Source organism: Durio zibethinus, chromosome 18 (assembly GCF_047325235.1).
Source record: "Durio zibethinus cultivar Kanyao isolate XHJ-2024 chromosome 18, ASM4732523v1, whole genome shotgun sequence".
Lineage (NCBI taxonomy): Eukaryota > Viridiplantae > Streptophyta > Magnoliopsida > Malvales > Malvaceae > Durio > Durio zibethinus.
This window is the reverse complement of record NC_143179.1, coordinates 22347950-22368043: the sequence shown is the minus strand read 5'-3', so window position 1 is coordinate 22368043 and position 20094 is coordinate 22347950. Positions and strand designations below refer to the sequence as shown.

Below are 20094 nucleotides of genomic sequence, written 5' to 3'. Positions count from 1 at the left end.
GTAGGAGTTAAGCACCTGATTGTCTACCTTGGGAGTATATCCTATCAAAGATTGGACTTCATTGTCTTATGAATAACAACAGTGCCATTGTTGTATGTTAGAAATTAGTATATTAATTCTAGACAAAAGATTGAACTAGCTACCACATGACTTAGTTAATATATATATATGGTACAATTTTGTTAGTTACATTTAAACCCTCTCCCCTAGTCCAAAAAAAAAAAAAAATGTAGGTGAGGAGCTTCCAGTTATAGTTATCTGGTAAAATTATGTCAACCATATTTTGGCCCCCAATTGGCAACAAAATCCCAAAATGTTCACTATATGGATTCCAATAAAAAGGTGGCAAGATGTAGTCCTCAATATCTCACATGATCAATGGTGTATGGCGAAGTAAATGAAGATAATGAATAGTTTTATTTTTTTATTTGAAAAAAAATTTGAAATCCACTTTTTGATTTTGAATAAAAAATATACGTACGTCATTAAATCAAATACACAATTGAATTAAAAAAATAATATATTATAATTTTAAAATATAACTCAATTAATTTATATAATTATTTAATTTAAAATTTTAATTTCAATGTATATAATTTTTTTATTTTAAAATTACGATCTTTTGTATAAAAAAATCATATACTATGAAATCTATGTTTTTCTAATTCCATTTCTTTCTTTTTTTTTTTTTTTAAGTTCTATGAGAGTCTTATTAATTGTGAATCCTCTAATGAAACTAGCTAGGTTTTGGATTAGGCTTTCCTAATTAGGTAATTAAGAGAATAGGTAAGGGTGACTGTGGTGGTGACGGGCAAGGAACAAATACACTATTTAGTTAGTAAAATTTAAACAGGATCCCAAACCTGAACACTTTGAAGTCAATAAACAATGAGCTATGGTTGGCCTCTGGATTTGTACATTGCAAGTCACCATTGTTGTCGAATAAGATAGTAATAGTATTTCACCTATTTCCATGTCTACTATTAGCCAAGCCATTCGGCTTTAGCCAATACCCCATGGATTTTAACTTTTAACCATAGCTCATTCGTGGCTCGAGACGAGTGAAAACTGTTGTTACTAACAGTAAATTAGTACTTCATTTATAGTTAAGAAAAATGCAGCTGCGTGGAAGAACCTCAGTCTTTTATTAATCTTAAATTGGGAAAGACATTAAGGTTGTTGGGGAAATTAATCTTTTAAGGTGGCCAGATATGTCGTCATTGTTGACGTCTTGTTTATCAACTAAAGCTGGGGGAAGTGGTATTTTATTACAGTGCATTCCCATGATATAACACTGTGGTTTCTAAATTTGGATATATGGATATTAAACGTATTTATATTATACAAATATATAAATATTATGTGTTATAATTTATGTGATATGAAAATATAATTTTTTTTATTTTATTAAATTTATATATAATTATTATTAAAATTTTAAATTGTATCATTTTTATTTTTTATTTTTATATTATATCATCATATTATATTTTAAAATATTAAATTATATTTTCCTTATCGAGTTAAAATCTTTAACCGTAATCTAAAAATATCTTTAAAAAATTAAAAAAAAATGTTTGTTACACTTCCAACAATTCAGTTTAGCCAAACTTTGGAACCAATAGATTTTAAGAGAAAAAATAGGGGGATGGACGATAATTTTGTAACTAAAAACAAATTAAAGATATATATATATATATATGTATATGTTAGAAGAAAGAGAAATGTAAGTCTTACATCTTTTTTTGAATTTTTTAATAAAATTAAATTCATGATTCATTTGAATCAAAATAATATTTTAAAATTTAATAATTTTGATTTTAAAAAAAAGTCTAATACTTACACTAATATAAGTAAATCACTCCTCATATATACTTTTAAAATGGATATGACAACTAATTAAAGGAGTAATTTTTTATTTTCAACTTAAAATCTAATTAAACCTCCCAATTTTGGTATCATAACTTAAAAAATAAATAATTAACAAGTGACCATTTAAAACTAAACTTCCAATATTATGTTTTTCCAACTATACAAATTATGTACAAAACAAATATGGTACAAATATAAAAATACATAAAACATTTTGAAGTTAATATATATATATATATATATACACACACACACACACAAGGTCACGTGCATTATTTCAAAAGCCATAAATTTGCATGGAAAACTTTGGTATACAAATAATTAACTTACCATATACATTAGTACTTCACCTCAAATAAAGGAATGATTTTTCAAACATAAAAATGAATAAATGTGAGTGCATTTATACATATAGTATGCGAGTACATTTTATATATAAATATGTATATAGAATTTATATTTGATGTACTATCAGTATATTAATTTTATATATTGTTAGTGAATTAGATTATGTTATCTTATTAATAAAATTTTTTTAAAAAAATATTTTTTATATATTTATTTTAAGAGTTGATATTTATTTATTAATAAAATGGTATCATCTACTTTATTGACAACATATAAAATTTATATACTGACAATATAACAAATATAATCTCTATATAAATATAATAGAAATAAAAATATTAAAAAACCTTCATATACAAAAGGTAAAAGAGAAATATTCGAACAGTTAGGAATTATCTTCAAAATAACACATTCTGAAATGAATTTGTGGAATAAAAATTTCCTATGACACATTTGTATTGTTATTAACTTAAGTATTAATGAATATTTCAAAATAAAATTTTAGGGATTAATGTGATTAAAATTTACTATCTTACAACTTAGAAAAATCTATTTTGTAGAGATTAAAATGATCATATTTTAAAATCAAAGGCTTTAATCGAAATCAATTATTAGCTTAATTTAACTGATTTATTCAATCACCGTTAAAATGTATCATTTATATGTAGGTCTTTTAATGCTACATAAAAAAATCACAAAGATAAAAGGATGAAAGAAATGAAGAATTGAAACATGACTATAGATGGCAACAGGTCAAGTCAAAATTTTTATTCGCTTCGAATCTGATCTGATTTTATACTTATAATACTCATAGTCGATTTGATAAATTTTTTTTTAATACTTGATATGATATTATATAAAATCGATCTTGATTCAATCTAACTAAAAATTAATAAAATATTATTTTTTAATATAAATATAAAATTAAATGAATATAAATATAAATAAATAATTATATATCAAGTCATATAAATTTACTTAAAATTTGATCTTGATTTTTTTATTATTAATTGATTTAATTTGATTTAACTTAAAATTTGATTTTTAAAAAATTAATCTTAAAAAATCAAATCAAATTAGATAAGAATATGCTGAAGAGGGATTGGACTCTCATCCCTAAACATGACCAGAGAAACATTTTGACAAATAATATCTGCCTCATTTTGTTATCCCTTTATCATCGAGGCACCTTTCTAGGATTAAGTGAACAATGGAGCGAAAAAAAGTTGCAGACTTTTGCCCTTGATTTCTGCATACCCAAACAACCTAAGAAATTTATTTTCTTAAAATAATCCATCTTGTTCTTTACTTTTACAAATGCAGATATGACTAGCTTGGTTTGTTATAGGTTGCATAACCTGCCATGACTAGCTATTGACTAAAACTTTCCGGGGAATATTCAAGTGGACACAAGAATGACACGACGACTTTGTCTCTGTGCCTCGAAAAAGTTTCATACTATCATGTCAAGAAAAAAAAAATTCTTGATTTGAACCAGATGAGATGAAAAAAATGAAGGGACTTTAGGAGACATCAAAAGCAAAGTTTTTTCTGTTTTTTTCATGGTGGTTTAGTTGCATCAAATCAGTTGCAAAGGTCGTTTATCCACAGGTCAGAATCCAAGCAGGGTGTTATCCAAGAACTAGAGGGCTAAAAGGCACGAGGAGCAAGTTGGTTGGCTGGGTGTGGCTAAAAGCTGCTTCAACTTTTTACGAAAGGCTGAATGCAAAGAGGACAAGGCAGTCTGCCAATGGTCTCCAGATAGAAAAGATACATTGTTTTCTTATCTATAATGATTTTCTGATGGAGATTGATTGAGATTTTTAGAGTAGTGGACTTGCTAATGGTTAGCACTCCATGAAAAATTCTCCCTCCCAACATCTTTGGTTTCACCTATACGTTCAATATTATTAATCGACGCATGCATTGAGGTGATGAGTTCCTATTTTGACCTAGAGACGCAAACAGATAAACCTAGAAATCAACAAGATAAGATCATGTGAATACAAACAAGACAATAAAAAAAGAACTGCAAGTTGTTAATTCTAAAAGAAAACCAGTTGAATTGCGTTGTGTTTTTCCTCGTCTGACACAAAGATTACTTAAACTGAAGCAAAAAATGATCTGAGAAAGTTACAGTGTTCCACAACGACGAGGTAATTCTGATGAGAGCCGATTGGTGGAGGAAAGCAAACGTGGCTCAAACCCGAGCCATTTAAGTCATGGTGAAAAGACCATTAAAAAAAAGGGTGTTTCGATAAGAGGGTGACAAAGACTGATTTCGTGGCAAGGGAATGCACATGGGGTGCAATCAAATACTTTGATTCGTGTCACCATCCCAGAAAGTACCTCTTTTGACCACACAGTTTGATCCATACACGTGTTCTTCCAACTGATTTTGACAGCTCTCTGACCTGCCCACCAATCAGGACTGTTCCGTTTGCATTTGCACTGTTAACCCAGCCGCCATATTTACCCTTGCTCAAATGTCAATGGCTATAACGTCTTGATTTGATGCTCTAAAATCCCACTGTAACCAAGATTTGATTCTGCCATTGATGCTAATTACTAGAAACAACAGGAGAAAAAAAAAAATGGAATTCGGGGAAGCTGTCGTGCTTGGAAAGGAGGAGAAATTAAAAGGATGATGACTTTAGATGCTGCTCATTATCTTATCTAAAAGAATTCATCCATTTATGAGCAAATGCTTTGGCCACTAAGATTATCCATTTGAGCAAATTCAGGAAATGCAGCTGGTAAATATATAGGTGCTATAAAACCACACTGATGACTCCATTATTCTCTAAAGTGGCTTGAATTGGCTAAAGGTTTTGGATCAGAAGTAGTAGCTAGTGGCCTAGTGCAACCCTTTGTCGAAATAGGTATGTAGTCCTATTAGGTCCCGTTGGAGCAAATGGGAGTGGATTTGTCAATGTTGGAAGGGATGAATGATAAGGTTGTCAGGAAGAACATTAATTGGAGAGTTAATTCCACAACCAGTGAAGAAGATAAAAAGCTTTTACTACATATTGCTTTCTTGTTTGCTAAGTGAAAAACTGAAAGGGTCATTGTTTTTAAATCGAGTTGGTGTTTATTTTAAGCAAAAAGAGATAAATTTGCACTGCATCTTTTCCAAGGTTAAACTCGGATCACCCAAGTTTACCCATGGTGGTAAGAAAGGACAAGGATGAAACCATTGAGAGACAGAGATTCTGTAATTGCTATTATTTAGTGGAAGAAACCAAAGAAAAAAAAGGAAAGAAGGAAAGAAAGAAAGAAATTAGCTTAGCTAGGCTGAGCAAGATGCGCATGGCATGGGAGGGATTCCATTATATGCTTTTGAGTTGTTTATGAATTTAATAAACCCTTGTTTTTTAAAACTAAATAATGAAGTGAAGTGCTTAAACTAATGGCTGTCATGTTTGTCCCGACACTTCCAACTCTTGTTTCCTCATATTCCAACTTCAATTAGATGCCTAAACAGCTATTGGCAATTGGATTTTGCATTCTTTTAAATTTGGTTAATGAAAGCCATCCCCCTGCTTAAGGAAATCTTAACCAATCTTCCTTTTGCAGCCCACAACTCTCAAGAAGAGAATGTACAGTGGTCCACTCCCCACTGATCTCACCAAATATTTCCTTAATCACCATTAGATCTTAATTAAATCGTATCTAGTATTTCATCTCCATCAATATTTGTCTGTAAGACAGCTCGAACAGCAGATTCTCTTTGTCTGAACATATCATAAAATGCAAAATATGATCAATTTTTTATATTATAGATTTCCTTTCTTGGGTTTCTTTGAGTCCTGTTTTATGAAAAAGACATAACTCAAAATTTGTATTACATCAAATCGGGGCATTTGACGATATAATGTTGCACCGGGATTAATGACTTTTCTTTTTATATGTATCAACCAATAAGTACTTTCACGTGATAGAAGCGATTATTGCACCCTTTTCTAAATCTGAAAAAAAAAAAAAAAAAAAAAAAAAAAAAAACACCATTCTTCGTTGTTCTATATTCCATAAGTCCAATACTTTTTTTTTTATATATAAAATTTAAAAAACTTTATTTTTAAAATCAAAATAAATTATCATTTACGAATTTATTAAATTTTTACTTATAAATTTTTTAAATTTATAAATCATTTATTAACAAATAACCATTAAAAATTCGAGCTTAGTGATAATATACTCAATATTCATCTCTTATCACTTTTGCCAACTCCCGATGGCATCTGTTCAATAGTTAAAGCAGGCACCTAACCTCCCCCAATTATCTAATATACAGTGACACTAAAAGCTGCATGACAGGGAAATGTGTCTCTAGATTAATGTGAGTGCCTATCAATGTCCATTACCAATCAGGTTCTCCTGTTCTCTTCTCCTCTGTTCAAGTCAATTTTGTTTGTGTTGTATATGCCACCCACAGTGGCCTTCCATGTTTCCCTCCTCCCATACTAAAAGCCCCTTCACGCTTACTTTTAATTAAAGTTCGAGCCCTATTTCAATGCACCAATTAAATTAACAATTCAGGGGATGGATTATTTTCTTTCTTTTTTAAACTTAGATTTCAACAACCCTTGAATTACGCCTTAATTTAAGCCATTATCTAGGTGGACTATGACTTTAAGTATAGTATTGTAATTAAAATTCTAATTAAATTCGAGCCTTAATTTATATAGTAGAATGTAGTCCAATGTGCCACTAGGGGCACGGTCACGCCACCCGTTAAACATCGGTTAAGTTGTTGTCAGGTTCGAGGTAATATTCGAGCGCGTGTGGCACGTGATAACAAAAAGATGGAAAACAAAGTAACTAACAATGAATTTATGAAACCTAACCCATATCTTACCTGTTGGTGAAAAAGATGTCGGTCAAATACTTAACATGAAATCCATAAAGAAAAGAGTAGCTAGGCTTTGAATCCTTTCTATTGGAAGGCAAATGCTTGGCTTGTCACTTTCACTTTCTTTAAAGTCCACACAAAAACACATAGATAAAGTTGGATTATTCCCCTTTATTTCCAGCAGCTAAGTTTGTATCTTCGGGCTGTATAAAAAAATGATAAAAGATTCTACAATACTCGATTAACTCCTTAATTAAATCCCATAATTTAGGATTAAAAACACCAAAAATCGTACAAAAGAAAGGTTGATGGAGGACAAGTGGATTTGTGGCATAATTTGGTCCATTTAGCTTTGGTGTTTTTTCCTTTGCCCCTTTTCCCAAACTTTTACGGATTCCAAGCTGTCTCTCTTTCTTTTCCTTGATCAAGCTTTGGCACATGGTAACCATTATAACGTTTTCATTTGTTTTTTTTTTTTTTTTGTTAGATTTGATCATTTACGTGTTTATATTATTAAAATATTAATAAGTTATATTTTATATTATATTTTATATAAAATTATGTATTATAATTTATATTAATATAATATAAAATATTTGTAATTAAATTTATTTATATATTTTTTAATTTTATATTATATTATATTTTAAATTATTAAATTTATTGATCTTGGTTTATTAATACAAAAGTTGCCATTGCTGATCTTTAGGGCTAACAGGTGTTGGGCAAGGGTGTGGCCGTACGCCAGTGGCATAGCTAGCTGCACTAAAGCCTACTAGATCGCTGTCTCAGATGTCCTGGATCCGAAGACAATGGTATATGGCACCTTTTTGGTTTTCAGAATTGTGCAATCTCTTTTGGTGGTCCATGACCATGGACATTGCCACCTTGCTTCCTTGACGAGGCAGCTCTAGCTTTTGTTTCTTTATCCTGTCTCCTAACTATTCGTCTCAACGTGTGTTATTAGATTTCATTTGAATAAGCAATGAAATTAAAAATAATAATTAAAAAATTATTATAATTATAATTAATAAATAATTTATATTAAATAAATTTTATTAAAATTAATAACATAATAAATTTAATCGCACAACATCGAAAATGATGTAGAATCCGCGACTACCAACTTTAGCTTTGTGGCAGCAAATTTTAATGAGCCTTCGTTTTGGAACTGACGTCCATCATTTTCTAACAACATGGGCTTCAATTCCTGCTTGAATCCAATAACATGGGTCATTACTTTAAAACTCAAACCCACATTTCTTAATTACATGGGCTTTTATATCTTGGATTTCTAAGCCTATCCTCTACAGGCTAATATTTGGGAACTCAACCCCTGCTATTATGGGGACCAGGCCTCAGCTCTGATGAGGGGCTCAAGCAAGTTTCGAGTGGATGTACTTTGGGCCTTAACATGAATGCATGAAGTTGGTTTGGAATCGTGTAAGACAAATTGCGATGGACGGAAGAGGGGCAATTGCCCATTTCGGTTTCAGGAGCTGCTGCAGTTGATAGGCTTCAAGGGACTTGGGTGAGGACTGAGGGGACCATAATTGTTATGCGGTTCCAAAGTAAGTTAATGATGGTTTGGTTGGATTATTTTGATTAATGTATAACTTTTTAAATTTTTTAAATTTGATTCAAATTCAATCAATTTTTTTTAGTATTGATTTAATTTGAATTGAATTTTATCGATTTTATTTGATTCATTAAATTTTAAATTATTTAAATATAATTTTTAATATATTAAATAAATTTAAGCTTGAAATTATTTTTTCTTTTATAAATATTTTAAAAAATAACTTAATAAAATATATAATTCAATTCGATTTAATTTTTTTTTATTTTCACTTTCTGATTTAAAACTTAACTCGAACCTAACATATATCTTTGATATTCAAACTTAATCTAAACCAAACTAAACATTATAATTTTGAATTGATTTTTATTTTTAAAAATTTTTTTCTCCCTTTTAATTACAACCATATCCAGGACTTAGTTAAATGGTTCTGAACATGCTTTACCTAACAGTTAAAGTTTGAACTCTAAGGGATGGGCATGAACAAGCACATGTTAATTTCAGTCTCTTACTGTCAAACTCACTAAAATTCAATTATGCATGCTAGCTAACCGGATTTAGTACCATTCAACCTGAATACATTGATTTTTGGATTTTATATGTATTTATAAAACTAAACCGGTAAACCAATCACATAGAACCCATTTCACACGGCATGTTCGTTCTTATTAATTGGTTTTTCTTTTTGGCTACACCAAAAATATCATTGGACAACAATATTTTAAAACTATTCGAAAGATGACAAAATACATGAAATTCCAATGATAATTACTCCATATGACTAGCCGTCTGATGCGCACAAAAAATAAAATTTTATATTTTATTTTAGTTGACGAGGCCATGACAAGTCATAATACACAAAAATGGAATCAAAACTTTATATATGTATAAAAAGAGCATTATGCATCATTTAAAAGTTTTATATATCATGTAGTTAGTATTCAAATTAAAATAAAAAAACTCAAAAGTAGATAGATTATTTAATTTTTTAAATTAAAGTAAAATGTATCATATTTGATAATTTAAAATAAATAATTACAGATCATACATTTAAAATAATTTCAATAAATAATTATCGATAACACTCAATTTTAAAAAATTTTTATTTAAAAAGACGAAATTTAACTAAGTAAACTAATCATTTGTTGGAGTTAACATTTGAATTATTTCATTATTAATAAATTTATATATCTATATTATATAAAATATTAATATTTTTATGTTTTGATTATATATTATATAAAAATTAAATATTATAATTTATGTTAATATGAAAATATAAAATATATTTTTTAATTTTATTATATTTATATATAATTATTATAAAAAATTTAAATCATATCACATTTATATTTATATTTATATTTTATATAAATATAAAATTATCTTATCATATTTTATATTATTATGACAGCTCGTTTATGATTTTCAGGGAGACGCCCTGGTCCTATTTATGAAATATAAAATAATAAATTTTGTCAGAATGACATCAGGAAAAAGGATGCTTGTTGGAGTCAACGGTAATGTAATTCGATGGTCCAGGCTTAAACAAAATTGTTATATGATTTTGTGTAATGTAATTCATCCTAACCCCAATTCCCGTTAATCCTCCATGGGCAAAGGCGGTGGCTGTGTCCCAAGCAAGAAAAAGCTTCCTTCCTACGTGGAAGGCGCCGCCCGCCGCCGTGGATCCACCACCACCATCACCAACAACGCACCTGTCTCCGCCGATGAAGAAACCCACGAAACTCCTACCGTGGTGGTGAATTTTGTAAATACCCAATCAGTTACCGCTACGTTAAAAGTCTTCATTGTTTTTTACTCCATGTACGGTCACGTTGAGAGGTTGGCGAAGTGGGTGAAGAAAGGAGTCGACGGCGTGGAAGGTGTCGAGGCCCTTCTTTACCGGGTTCCCGAGACGCTTCCGGAGGACGTGCTGGAGCATATGAACGCGCCGCCTAAAGACCCGGAGGTTCCGGAGATTAATGCGGCGGAATTGGCGGAGGCGGATGGTGTCCTGTTTGGGTTTCCAACGAGGTATGGGTGTATGGCGGCTCAGATGAAAGCGTTTTTCGACTCCACGGGGCAGCTTTGGAAGGAGCGGACGCTGGCGGGGAAGCCAGCTGGGTTCTTTGTTAGTACTGGAACTCAAGGAGGTGGCCAAGAAACCACCGCGTAAGTTATGATTTTTTTTTGTCTTTTTCAGTCTAGTGAAAGATGAACTTTGCCTCACATGAAAACTAAACTTGAAATATGAAAGCTTTCTAGGCTTTGGAAATGTTGGGTGGCTGTCATCTCTTAGGAGTTTCAGTGTTTTTTATTGGTATGTTAGCTATAGAACTTATTCTCAGCATTTCCAGATGATTGGATATCAGATAACAACCTATGTTTGTACTGAGATCACTAAAAATTCAAGGATCTAAAGTGGTTTCATTTTCAATATGAAAATTTAAGGTGCTCCCTGCTAGAAGTCAGCATGGAGTTTGATCTGAGACACATTGGTAAATCAGGCTTATCTGTCCAAATGATCTTTTCTGAACTTCACTGTTGTCTATTATGTTTTTAATAAATTGGTGGAGAGAGATGAACTAGAAATGGATGAATGGATGAATTTATTTCTCAAAAAAGTGCATGTTTATCAACATTCTGACATTTCTGGTGCTTCTAACTGGTTCAGTTGGACGGCAATAACGCAGTTGGCACACCATGGAATGCTATTTGTTCCCATTGGCTACACTTTCGGAGCTGGAATGTTCAAGATGGATTCCATACGAGGAGGTTCACCTTATGGTGCTGGAGTTTATGCTGGTGATGGCACAAGAGAGCCAACTGAAACAGAGCTGGCTCTTGCAGAGCATCAGGGAAAGTACATGGCTGGTGTTGTCAAGAGGCTTTCTCAGGCATGACATTCCCCCCATTTGGGGTTCCATTTTGTGTTGAATATTCATTAATTGGAATTGTGTTTGGCTTTGTTTTATGGTCTTGGCATTTCTGTTGAATATCCTTTCTTCTATTCCTTTTTGCCAATTCCATTCAGTTGAGAAAGATGTGCATCATTTGATACGCTTCTGTCTTGGCTTATCATTATCAAATAAGATGTCTGTCTATATGTGCTTCGTTTCTATAATTTTCTCAGTGTAATAAAAATTTCATTTTCTTTTTATAGTCAATCCAAATCACCCTAAATTCATCAGTCACCCTCTGTTTGTCTCTGGTGGATTCACTAACCATTTTATTTACCTATGTCTAACATGAGCATTGTAGGTTATAATGTACTTTTAACATATTCATTGAATCATGTACATGGCATACTCATTTTGTCTGGCAATGCAATAACTAGCAAGATTTTCTTGGATTTTGTAGCCATAAAAATTAAGGGTCTTAAACATAGGCACTTGCCATTTCTAGATCAAAATTTTTTTTCACACCATAAACATAGTACAAATCTTTAGAGTTTTCTTTTGGGTACAAGTAAAATGTTAGAGAATTATTAATAATTACACGTTTTAATTCAAAAGAAGGTTCCTTTTGTTTCGCAAAAATGACTTTTATAAAATGATTTTTGTATTTTTTAATTTTTATTTGTTACAAGATTGATTTATCGATGAAAAATAATTTATTGGTCAACGAAAAATGAGATTCTTTTTCTGAAAATTATCTACCCTTTTCAAAAACATTAACGGCCAATTAAAGCTTAGCACCTCAATTAAATTGGCAGTGAGTCATAATCTGAGTCCTCAATTGCCGCGGTCACTGAAAAATCATGACTGCGGGATCTGCATGTTACACCATACATGAACAACTTTATATTTGGGCTAAATGTTGGGCTTTTTCAACCGCTTGCCCTGAAATTCTTATTATGACTGGCCTTCAAAATCAATGGGGCTATCAAATACTAAAACAAAATTACAATAAAGTGGGCTTGTTCAATTTTTTTAAGAGATCCAAAAAGATTAAACACAAAAATTGAGCCAATGATTAAGAAGAAAAAGCATTCTCATTCCAAGCTTTTTCTGCCCTCGATTTGAGTTCCTTGACTCTAGCCCTCATTGCATGTCCTTCTTCATCCACCGTCATCTTTATCTCATCATCGTAGCATTCATTTTCTGCTCTGCATGAACGGACAAGCGGTTAAGGGCACTTCTAGATATTTAAATAGTAATCGTGATCATATTTTTAATTATATTATATTTATCATTTTTTTAGATATAATGGAGATTATTATAATTATTACAGTGGTGAATTTTTTTTATTTTTACATAATTTATTATAAAATATAATAATTATAATTATAATTATAAAAATTTTTATTTAATGATTTTAAAAATAATTTATGACATTATGTTTTTTATTTTTTTAAAAAATTATTCACAAATTTATTTAGATTATAATAAAATATTCATATTTGGTTTATCTACAAAATTTTTTTTGAGCTAAGTTCATATTTAATATTAATTCTAGACAAATCAAATATTAACAAAATATAATATGTTAAATACCAAGCATGTATATTTAATAAAATTACAAACTTAAAAATATAATAATTTCAAATTTCATCAACTAAAAATATAATAATTTCAAATTCTATCAACTACAATTATTGATATATATTTCAAATTTTACCATATGATAGAATGACGATAAGGATCAAATTCTCTATCTTCATTTTGAGAGCCAAGTTGACTACATCCCCGTCTTTGTCACCTTTGTTCTTAGTACATTTGAGGTGGATGATATATTTGAGGATGATACATCTGTGGTGCATGATACGTTTGTGGTGAGGGATATATATATGGTAAATGATACATTTGAGGTGGATGATACATTTTATAGTGGATAATAACCATATAGAGGTGGATAACCATGAGAATGTTGAAAATTAGATTATTCCAGTGGATAGTAACATCTTTGAGTATTAGCTGATGATTTACTATACTTAAAATTAGTATAATTAGATCTCCTATTTGAAGATGAAGAACTTCTAAAAATATCATGATAGTGCTTCTTGGCTTTTCCTTTTGATTGAGCTTTATGTGTACTTTGACCCTCACTAGATTTAGCATAATAATTTATTTCGTATTCTACCATTTTAATGAAAAATTCACTAGTAGCAGCAAACCCAAGTTCTCTTCTAAGTGGGTTGTAAGGTCGATTTGTATCCATTTTACCACCAAAATTCACACTATCACCGTCATCATCATTTGGACTTAAACCCCCACTATAATTACTCTAACTTGATGTTGGGCTTGAACTTGAATGAGACACATTTCTTTCCTGAGATTGACGTGATTATTCAACATTTATTTCATTATCAGAATTATCTACGAGTAATCAATCAAAGTTTTGATCATCTAACATATGATTTTTTTTCTCTTGCAGCCATTCTGCTAATGGATCATCATCTTTAAAAATATGGTTAAGGCTAATAGGATTAAAATTATTATTTATCTTGTCAATGCTTATTCTTTTCTAATGTCTCATTCTTAGTCCCATGTTGTAATAGGTATATATAAGTTTCTAAAGTATTTCAAACTTCAATCTATTTTTTATTTTGATGTGAATACAGCTAAATGTGCTCCAATTATATTCATAATTTGATGTAAATATTGTTTAACTAAGCACTTTGATTACTAATTTTTGTAATTCAGGAACACAAGTGTCATATATCATTCATTACTCAGCTGTATAAAATTATTTAAATTAAATTTAAATGTGCTATACAATTAAATAATATAAATAAATTATAATTATTTAATTTACTATTTATCTAAATTCATTTGCTTCCAAACTCTTTGTGCATGTGGAGTACCAAATGTTTCATGCTTGTCTTGAAATAATAACAAGTATATTGATTGAAAATACAATAATAAATGAATAAATAAAAAATAATTCTATTTTTAATACATAAAATAAATGTCAATGTTATAAAATAATATTAAATACTAACTTGATTAATTATTCTGATTTGAGTATCTATAAAAAGTTTTAATATTTTAATAATTACTTTTGTACCTTTTAATATTTTTTTAAATAAATTTGCAGAATGTTTCATTCCAAATTGAAATTATGGATTTAGATAGTAACTTAAACATAATTCATAATAATATTATATTAAAATAATAAAAAATAAATATATAAACAATTTAACTATAAAAAATAAACATATTTTTAAATGGCATCTATATCCTTGATTTACTTACCAACTGAATGCAACTCAGAGTGTATAAAATTTCATCTATTATCAATAATATTTTCATATTCAACAGAATAACGATAATTTTACTGAATTGTTTGTTTAGCTCTATCCACAGTCTCATAAATAAAGCTAATTGTTGGTTTTTCATCACCATCCACAAGGTGCAATATTTTTATCAAAGGCTCATAAATTTTTATTATATCGCATGCTTTTTTCTAAAAATCTTTTTTCAAAATGATTTTTTGGCTTCATAAGCAAGCCTCTATTTTTGTTGTTCCCATTTTGATTCTTTAAATTTTTATATATTCATCAATAATTTTTTAGAGTAATATATTTTAAATTAATATTTTAAACCATCATATCATAAAAAGATACTAGATTTAAATAATTATACTAATTACTAATTACTAACATTTGAATTGAATATCTCTCTTAAATCTTGCTTTTGCCTCATTATTTCTTCTAACTATATGAAGTGAGTGGCAAATTGGATAAGAGTAAGACGAAATATTTGCTTTCCTTGTGTATATTTTTTCATCAAATTAACAATCAAAATGTAATTGTATATAAAAACAAGTCACATGTTTTGCATCATCCAAAACCTTTGTCACATTTTTTTTGCCAATATCTTTAAGGCACAAGTCCAAACAATGAGCTAAACATGTTATCTAATACAAATGTTTTCTCTGCTCTATTAAATTTTTTTTACGACTTTAAGTACTACTTCATTATCAGTGACTATTTGAATAATGTATTTTTCTCCAATTTCTTTTACAACTTCATCCAATAATCTATAGTAAAAGTTTATATCTCTACTATGAACACTTGAGACATCTATAAATTTTCAAAAAATGGTCCCTTTACTATAGTAACCAAGAAAATTAGTGATATGTATTTAATTTAAACTGTTGATCCAACCATCACACATCAAAGTGACACCCAATTCATTCCAATGAGCTTTTAATCCATTAACTCATTCATGAATTTGTTGATACTCAAACTCTAAATACACATCTGAAACCTCATAAAGTGTTGAAAATTTTATATGTTGGCCAACTTCTGCTACCACAGAAATTAAATTTTGTAACCATGGAGGGTTTGCTAATTGAAAAAGAAGTCGATCATATATAAAAAATTTTGATACTGATTCGCTCATATTTTTTCTTAATGTCTTTAAAAATGAGTCACTTATTTTTAATTATCTTGAACTCTTACTTTTAACCAATTCAGGTAATGAAAATTCAGACTTATTTGAAGTTGATTTTTTTGTACTTTCTTCAAAATATTTAGCAACTGAGCCATGAGAGCTTCGTTCCTCTTCATATATATTATTCCAACCACTAGTTCTTTATTTGAATTCTTGTCTTCTATGCCACTCATGTTGTGATTGGATACTATCTAGCATGACTTATCTAGTAGCGGTGTCTTCATTAGTAAATCTTTCATAATCATCTTGTCCTTTTAACTGTGATAAAAATTTATTTTTTCTTATTTTTGTTGTCAATTTTTTTTAATTTGTTTTCTTGAAAAAGTTTTATCATACTTTCTTTTACTATACCTATTAATAATATAGTCAAGACAAAAAGGAGAAAATTAGTTATACATGCTTATGTAATTTTATATTTTTTGTTAAGAAATTAACAATAATATTTGCAAATGAATTATAAAAATATAACATTCCAGTAATGTTGAAGTATGATGCAACATTCTCAATTTTATAAGCAATGTGTTCCTTAAAACGTGTTATTCCTCATTTTACAACTTTATTACAAGGTTTGCATGAAACATTTTCTTTTATATTTGGCACAAGTGTTCCAAAATGTCAACCTATATAATTATTTAGCATACCTTCTACTTATTTACTTGGGAATTCTTCACGTAGTTGCATGCTTGCTATTTTATATACAATTAAATAAAACTTATATTTAGAAATATTAAAGTTACTTATTTCATCATTAAAAATTAAATTTAAGTTAAATTTTTTAATTTTTAGTTTATAGTTTTTAATTTTAAAAGTAATAGATCATAGAATATTAAATTTATTAAGTAACTTAATTTTTTTGATACACTAATTGATATAAAATTTTTTTTATTACAAATTACTTTCAATACTTATATAATAAATATAATCTTCAATAATTACACAAAAATAATAAGAATTAATCTAATATTAAAAGAATTGACAACAATATAAATATCAAAACAACAAAAAAAATTATTAAATTTTAAATACAAAATCATAAATTAATAAACAACAAAATCAAAATATAATATCTAATTTTAATTATTTTTCATCTAACTTATACAAAAAAAAATTTATCAAAATTTTTCATCTAAAATCTCTATATATATATCATATTAAATTATTAAATCGTTAATTTTTTTCAATTATAAATCCTCAATCCCTTTAATTAGATTTTATTTTAAAAATTTTCAAAAATTAAAAATATTTGAACTTATATTTTAATAAAATTAATTACAAAATTAAATAAAAAACCAACCCTACCCCACCCATTCATCCCACTCCATCCACCCATTCCCAAATACCCCCTAAGTTTTGGCTACCTAATTCCCTCATCAAATCTTTTTTTGTTCTTTTTTTTATGCTTTGGGCATCTTTTTCTTATCCCAATTTTCTTTGCATCTATCGCTCTCTCTCACATACCCTCATCGCTTTCACCTGTCTAGTGCCTACAAAGTACCTTGCTTGTCTCTTTCAAATTCTCATAAAGATAGACATTGTTTTACATAAATTTTGTAAAAAAAAAAGAAAGTAATTTAACTTTATCTTTTTACCTTTTTTAATTTTGATTGTTGATTGAAAATTTGAGGCTGATTTAAATTTAGGTAATTTGTGGATTGAGCTAGGATTGCTTTCGATTGAATGATTGATAAATGATTTAATACTGTTTTCTAACTTTTTTTTAGATTGATTTTGAAACTGAGGCTTTGAGTTATTTTTTTGCTTTTACTTTTATTTTTGCAGTCTTGCTCTTTTATTATGATTTTTGGCAGTGTTGAAATTTTATTTTTTTATTTTATAACTTGAACTGGTGAGGAGGAAAATGGGAATAGTGGTAATAATGGATTGTTATTGTCGATATTTTTTGTTACGTCATTTTCGTGCAGTCGTTACGCACCGATTTGGGTGTGAATAAATTTTTCAATTGCATTTTCTCCAATAACAATAACGGGTGGTGGCACTATCATAATTTTATGACCGTTATTCCACTATAGAACCGTTATTTGATTCCTAGGGCACTCCATTAATGATACTTTTAAGGTTAAATTCTACACACAATGCTAGAAAAATCCCCCAACTGCTGGATGGATTAAAATTGGTTAGGATGTATAGAAACACTATATACGAAGTAGCATGATACTAAATCTAGGATCAATTGAGAGAGCATATATTCAAACACCAAAGAAAGAAATATTCATTAGTCCAGATAATTTTCTTTCATGCTAAAAATCTCATTCTCACCACGTAGGATTCTAATCCGAACCCCAAACATTATTTAACATTAGTCTTGCATAAACTGTCAAAAGAGACTATATCTCCATTCAAACTACTCTTCTTTTTCTTTCAGTTTTTACATTGTTTCACCATTTCAGCTAGTGCATTGTAAGACGAACCACCCTTGGTCCAAGCTTTCTCTGCACTAAGTTTTAAGTCTTTGAGTCTGCCTCTTATTTTTCGCCCTTCTTCATCGACAAATATTTTCTTAATCATCGTCTCAATCTCCTCCCTCCCCACAACACCCTTGGATGGTATTGTTCTGGATCGAACAGCTATGCCGAGTTCCTCTGTTAACATTGTAGAATTCATTCTTTGTTCAGCATAAAGAGGCCAAGCGATCATTGGCAATCCATTAGTGATACATTCTATAACTGAATTCCACCCACAATGTGTGAAAAATCCCCCACATGATTTATGGCTCAAGATTTCCACCTGCGGAGCCCATTGTGGAATCACTAGCCCCCTCTCCTGGGTCCGAGTCATGAACCCTTCTGCTAAGTAACTGGACATATTATTACTGTCCCGAAACTTGGGAACAAACCCAATATCTGTTTTTGTTTTAGGTGGACGCACTACCCAAATAAACCTTTGTTGGCTCAACTCTAAACCCCAAGCTAATTCTGTCATTTGCTCAGGTGATAGCACTCCTATGCTTCCAAAAGATATGTAAAGCACAGATTGTTTTGGTTGCTTGTCCATCCTCTCGAACAGCTCGCTCTTTGATCCGACTGCTCCCTCTGAAGTAATTGGGCCGATGGGGAAAATTGGTGCCTTGGCAATACTTCCCAAGAGCTTATCATCCCTCAGAGCTGCTAGGGTTGTAGGCTGCAACTCCTCCCATGTGTTCACCAAAATACCATCAGCCTTTGGAATCTCCATATATAGCTATACGTATGAACTCAAGATAACTATTTTTGGTTTGGACCAATATAGGATCTGGCAAATCTTCTGGTCGAACTGGGGTGCAACCTGGAAGAACAAATGGTTGTTTCTGATCATCTCCAAACTCTCCTCCGACCTTCTTAACTAATATTGGAGTGTATAAAAATAGGGCAAGATACCAGGCATGCAAGCTTAGGTAAACAAATTTAGGAATCTTAAGCTCATCAGCAATCACTAAACAATTAACTGCATAAACATAAACAATTAGAGCAGTTAAAGGAGTCTCCAAAGCAGATATGGCAGACCGGAAAGCTGGTTTGCTAAAACGAACCACGGATGAAACCGACAAGAGTTCCATCTTGCCGGAGCTAATAAGGCCAGAAATGTCTGCTGGCGGCAGTTGGATGACATCGTAGAGGTTTGCACTCTGAGCAGATTGGACCATCCGTGATATTGATGCTGCAGATTCAAGAAAAGAAGTGACGAAGATTGTTACTTTGACGTTTTGGCAAGTTACAAGGCGTTTCCCGAGCTCAACCATAGGAGTAAAGTGAACAGGGAAAGATAGCAAGGCAACGTGAGGCTTTGTGTTTGATAACTCCATAGATAAAATCTATTGATTTGAGAAGATTAATTCTTCTTTTCTTTGAATAATAAGTTGAGAGAGAAGAAATCAAAATGGAGTATGAGCTTATGTATATAAGAAAAACTAATTTGGTAGGGAAAGATGCACTTCAAATTTCTTATAATAACGTTTGACTAAATCGATACATAATTTATTCAAAAAAAAAAAAAATCGAATCCTTCCCCAACTCCCAAAAAAAAAAAAAAAAAACTCTAATATG

At 30.0% G+C, this 20094-nt stretch overlaps 1 protein-coding gene and 1 pseudogene across 1 annotated transcript; one reads left to right on the top strand and one right to left on the bottom strand.

Annotated features, from left to right (window-relative positions):
- The first annotated feature begins 10131 nt into the window (after nucleotides 1-10131).
- Nucleotides 10132-11821, top strand: LOC111300772 (putative NAD(P)H dehydrogenase (quinone) FQR1-like 2). The gene is made up of 2 exons (XM_022896388.2): nucleotides 10132-10826; nucleotides 11329-11821. Exons 1-2 carry the CDS (start codon nucleotides 10264-10266, stop codon nucleotides 11555-11557), a joined length of 792 nt encoding a protein of 263 aa, XP_022752123.1. The 5' UTR covers nucleotides 10132-10263; the 3' UTR covers nucleotides 11558-11821.
- Nucleotides 11822-18107: 6286 nt separating this feature from the next.
- Nucleotides 18108-20094, bottom strand: LOC111300771 (anthocyanidin 3-O-glucosyltransferase 5-like; annotated as a pseudogene).